Source organism: Choristoneura fumiferana, chromosome 22 (assembly GCF_025370935.1).
Source record: "Choristoneura fumiferana chromosome 22, NRCan_CFum_1, whole genome shotgun sequence".
Taxonomy (NCBI): Eukaryota; Metazoa; Arthropoda; class Insecta; order Lepidoptera; family Tortricidae; genus Choristoneura; species Choristoneura fumiferana.
The window spans coordinates 445,979-451,458 of NC_133493.1; the positions used below are offsets into that span (position 1 = coordinate 445,979).

The following is a 5,480-nucleotide window of genomic DNA, read 5'->3' on the forward strand; positions in this document are numbered from 1 at the left end:
GACTTTATTACTACTATGTTTCTATTCCCTAGCGTTTATCCATCACCGCGACCCGCTCTATGCTATGCCGCGTTATCGTAAATAATTCATGGCATTACAAAATAAATTGGATTTATCGTCGAGATCTGGTGCGCTGACACTGCAACCTGCCCATTGTATGCTAATACGGGCACACGCACCGCGCGTAAACGCGGCGGTTTTTAAAACGGCCATTAAGCTCGGTTTAGTTAGATGAAGCTCTAACTATTTTTACTCAACTTCCCGAAATGAAATGAAATGTATTTTATTCAAAGTCAAAGTCAAAGTCAAAATATCTTTATTCAATTTAGGCTATAACAAGCACTTCATCATCCCAGCCTATATACGTCTGCTGGGCACAGGCCTCCTCTCAGAACAAGAGGGCTTGGGCCATAATTCCCACGCGGGCCCAGTGCGGATTGGGAACTTCACACGCACCATTAAATTGCTTTGCAGGTTTCCTCACGATGTTTTCCTTCACCGCAAAGCTCGCGGTAAATATCAAATGTAATTCCGCACATGAATTTCGAAAAACTCGAGGTGCGAGCCGGGGTTTGAACCCACGACCCTCTGCTTGAGAGGCGATAGGTCAAACCACTAGGCCACCACGGCTTCTATTTGTAAAAGTATATAAGATCCATAGTCTCAATGATGACAAGTACCTTGTAATACATGCAAAATTTATTGATCGTGTTACGTAGATTTTATCAAAAGATTGTATTTTTTTATATTGTACCGCAATTTTTCGGAATAAATTATTATTATTATCATTGAATATTACATGTAGAAAAACAAAATATAAATAACAAGTACCTATTATATACCTATCAAACATACAATGTAGCTCAGAGAATTAGCAAGTTGAAGTGGCAGTGGGCTGGTCATATCAGTCGAAGAACCGATAACCGCTGGAGTACACGAGTTCTTGAGTGGAAACCACGTCTCGGCAAAAGTAGTGTAGGACGCCCCGACAGGTGGAGTGACGATCTGCGAAAGGCTGCTGGTAGAAGCAGGATGCACAATACAAGTAGGTAGTTATGTGTATTGTGCTGCAGGGCTACTACGAAACTCGAAACTCGAAGTTCGTGTCGTGCGGTCCCCTCTCTCTCTCGTATTAATAGTATAGTGTGTGTTTCGTGGTAGCCCTGCTGGATGCGTCTAGCCGAGGACAGGACGCATGGAGCTCATTGGCGGAGGCCTATGTCCAGCAGTGGACTGCAGTGCTATAGGCTGATGATAATGATACAATGATTAATCTTAGCTGTTTGATTATAATTGGTTCAGCCGTTTTTGTGATATTGAACTTTGAAATGATAATCTCGGAGGTTTTGAACTTTAAGTTGGTTAGGTTATATTATTATAGCAAGTCAAAAGGAGTCCGTATGGACTCCGCTCCGCCCGCAGTGGAAAGCAGACATTTTAGTCGGTCTAGTAAAATAGCTACCTAAGTGAACCTTGAAGGTACACACAGATATTACTTACAGTCATGATGGTTAATTACGCGGCGTGATAGGTCGCGCGGGGAATGACAGATTGAGATAATACTTAAACGATGATGCAGTACACTCGGCGAGAATTGAGGAAATTAGAGATTTAGGTAGGGACAGGGATCAAAGATGAAATGAAGGCAGAAGCAGGTATAGAGCTGTAGGTACCTATATAGCTAATGATAATTGCCTTGTTCAGTTCATTTCTGAACAACCCCCCCCCCCCGTTCCGGGTCTTAGTTCGTTCTGCACCGCACATCTCGTTGGCTAATGGCCATATGCCGCTGGAGTTTGGGTTGGACCAAGTACCATGCAAGTACCTAACCTACCTGTATTTACCTACGATGCGGATGGGCAGTAATTTTTGTGTTATTTAATTTTACTTTAGTTTGAGGTTTGAGTAATGCCTTACTATGATGTTGCTAGGTATTTTATGAGTAAATAAAATTAATTTAAAAAATAGGTAAGTATCACACATTTAATTAAAAAATGTTGGGTTCAAACTTTTTCTAATACCTACTTCATAAACATTAAAATTATTCTTACTTTACTCGTACCTTGGTAATTATGTGATTCGGTATTGAAGAAATGTGCTCGACTATACCTTTGCGTGATTCCTTGTCCACGATGTGACATATTGACGTAGCACGATGATAAATTTAACACACATTTTGCGTGCTAATAAAATACCTTGTAACTGAGTAGGTAATGATCGTGAAAGAGCATTTATCGGTAGGTATTTATGGTGTCTCTATGACTTATAAAGGATGAACTTTATTACGTTAGCAGACTTAGACCTGAATTTCAACTATTGCGATTATTTTTAGTTTCTGCAATCTGCACATTCATCTCCGCTCAGCTCCGCCTCAATGAGGGCTATCGCGTATGAATTCGCCGCTAGAGGCGCTAGTGTAGCGTGAGGTCTCCGAAATGTCAAATCTCATAGTTTTTGGATGAGCTACGCGGGTTTATTTAAAATTAGAATAATTTTGTGAATATTTTGCAATATCTGAAATTAATTATGGCAAATATGCGTTCCGGGGGCAATGAATGACTGTGTTTTGAGACAGTTTTGTCTTTCGGAAACCTTTGTCCTCCCTTTTTTCCGAACAAAACGGGGACTATGCAACACTGTGGCATGCTCGATATTTTTATGGTACGGTTTTAAGGTGTATTAAATATGATTTTAATCTAAAATTTGTTTTTACGCCCGTAATAACAGACTGAAAGCCATACTTGAAAACCTCACGGAACATTGCGCCATCTAGTGAGACAAAAAACGATAGCCCTCATTGAAGTGTACTGTACCCTAAAGACTGGAGTAGATACCAAGTATATAGATACACTTCTCGTTCTAGTTCTAGCCACGTCGTATCGATATAATATGCATATTCTCGTTTTTTTACCAAAGGCGTTTTTCACCACTAAATAAATCAACCTAAAGTTCGTTTTCATTCAAAGCAAAAGTCATTTTAAATGATAATACAATACGAAACGTAGTAAAAATGACTGCTGTCAGTTGATGAAATACATGTTTGCGTTTTTAATACAAATAACGCCTTTTCAATCAAAGGCATTTTACTCTGCCAAACGTCATTCGTGTTTTGTGTTTTAGTTTTTGTTCTGAAAATGTGGGATAGAAAAAGTACGCTTGCACTTATAGAAGATATTCGTCGCTTTCCATGTTTATGGGATACACAGTGTGATGACTACAGAACGCGAGCAAAGAAAATCGAAGCTTACACAGTGTTAGGTGAAAAGTACGCTGTAAATCCAAAAGAGATAGACCTTAAATTCCAAGCCTTGAAAAATCAGTTTCGCCGCGAACATCGTCGTTTGGAGAGAAACGAAGAGGGATTGTCTCCGAAACAGATATATTGGTTTGGATACGAACATTTGTTGTTCCTGCTAAATAACTGTGTGAAACCTGCGCGGAAAACAAACGAGAATACCAGTGACGATGCGGAGGTACAGATACTTTTATAATTTAAAACCGAAGTTATACTTAAACAAGGGGTCTTTGTTCTGGTGGGGTAGCTATTTGAAGCTTTTAAGGAAATAACATAGAGGTTAGTTGATGCCGCAGAAGACCAAAGAGCTGGCAGCTTTCTTGGACTAAGAAGTTTCTTTCCTTGATCAATGTATAAGCATTGTAATACAACAAGGAAATACAGCCAGCTTAAGTTCATAGTATTTAGTATTTATTTATTTGGCAAAAAATATAAAATACATAAGGCCTTATTCTAATAAGTCTTACAATATTATGCACCCTGGTAGGGTATAGCCACATTTATAATAATGTTATCTAATGCTATTAGGCAACTAAAAAGTAAGATATCCTACATACTTGCATTAAAGCTTAAAAACTACGGTTACATTATACTATAAATTAAATGAGACTGTTATAAACTATTATGGCACAATAATATCCTGTCATATAGACGGTTGAAAGGAGAAATTGACTAAGCAACATTTTTTTAAGATAGTGTGTACACATTCGGAATCAGTAAATCTTTCTCTGTTGTTTGAGCTAAGTCTAAATTTTCACAAAAATGTTACTTAGTCAATTTCTCCTCTCAACCGGCGATATTATTTTTAACATAAATAATTGTTGTATTATGTAAATAAATTAACAAAATCGCTTCATTCACTGTGATCCAATTATTAAAATCAATTTCTGTATTTTACACAGAACATGGAACAAAACTCTGATGCTGAGTACGCTGAATACATTGAATACGAGGCTTTAGACAGTGAACCAGAGAAAATACAGCCAATTAAATTTACAAAAGTTAAAAATAAAGGGAGAACAACGGCTACCGAAGCATTTAAGTGTATGAGAGTCCTGGCCGAGAAAGTCTGTTCACGGGACGAGTTTGACATATATGGGGAATACATCGCCCACAAGCTAAGAGAATCTGGAAGATCCAATCGTGAGATAGCTATAGCTCAGCACGAGATAAACAAGATATGCTTCAAGTTAAGTATGGGAGAGCTGCAGCAGTGCGATGGTTCAATGCAGGGTTCACAGTCAAATCGTGAGACGGAATCGGAGAATGTAAGGTACGAGTTTGTTGAAAGTGATGAAGTTCAACCTGGGATGTGAAGATGATAAATACTGCGCAGAAGTAGCAATAGTTCTCTGATCAGCCGTAGGAAGTCCATCATTGCCTTCCAACATTACCTCCCTCACAGACCTTCAGGTTTGGTTGAAAAAGACCTGCATCTACTGTGAATCTGCAGCATTAACCAGGTCATCCATTCCATTGGTGCATGTCCTATGCTGCGCTTACAATACGAGATTTGAAAGGTCTCCAATATGAGCAATCCGAAACAAGTTGAATGATATTACTTTTTAAGTATAAGAAACGGGGAGCTTTAGAAATAAATATCTCAAAGGAGGCAGCAGGCAGAATAAGGTTGACAACACGTGGTATACAATATAGGAATTGAGTCTAAGGGGCTGTTTCTACCATCCATTGATTAGTGTTAACTGGCAGTTAGGTGTGATGCCGTCTCTATTTGTTTTCTTCAAATAGACGGAGACGGCATCACATTTAACCGTTGGTTAAAGCTAATCAGTGGATGGTGAAACAGCCTTAAAATTTCTTAAGGAGTTTGTGATGAACTGATGACATAAAGGTAAAAAAATTAATGTAATTTTACTATCTAAAGATAGATAGTTCACATTTTTATTAAAAAAATTAAATATAAGTAATAAAACTGTTTTGTTAAATTAACCCTGAGAGCTGATTTATGAAACCACACCTTTGTTTTGATCAACTATTATGCCTGGGGACCGAAGTCCGAAGGAAGAGCGTCGGAGCTTGTATATAAGTGACCACGTTGAGAAACTTCGATAGCACGATGTAGAACACGGTCGGAGTTTCTATTGTTGTTCACTAGATGGCGCTAGGAGTCGCTACAATCTAAGGCTAAATGCAAGTAAGGCCTCCATCCAACCAGGCGGGAGCA

The 5,480-nt window shown here is 38.6% G+C and overlaps 1 protein-coding gene across 2 annotated transcripts; it reads left to right on the forward strand.

Moving 5' to 3' along the window:
• Positions 1-2,898: 2,898 nt before the first annotated feature.
• LOC141440285 (uncharacterized) lies at positions 2,899-5,243 on the forward strand. Of its 2 annotated transcripts, XR_012452678.1 has the most exons (3): positions 2,899-3,473; positions 4,198-4,708; positions 4,759-5,243. XR_012452678.1 is itself a non-coding variant. In XM_074104757.1 (2 exons), the coding sequence occupies exons 1-2, from the start codon at positions 3,135-3,137 to the stop codon at positions 4,609-4,611; spliced, it is 753 nt and encodes a 250-aa protein (XP_073960858.1). In that variant the 5' UTR covers positions 2,899-3,134; the 3' UTR covers positions 4,612-5,238. The 2 variants fall into 2 exon arrangements, 1 of the variants encoding a protein (XP_073960858.1); XM_074104757.1 differs by having other exon boundaries at positions 4,198-5,238.
• Positions 5,244-5,480: the final 237 nt, after the last annotated feature.

Excerpts from the sequence above, each read along its gene's own strand:
- LOC141440285 (XM_074104757.1), top strand. The coding sequence starts at position 3,135 with ATGTGGGATAGAAAAAGTACGCTTGCACTTATAGAAGATATTCGTCGC. Across the intron at positions 3,474-4,197 it reads ATACCAGTGACGATGCGGAG|AACATGGAACAAAACTCTGA; the intron begins GTACAGATACTT and ends TATTTTACACAG.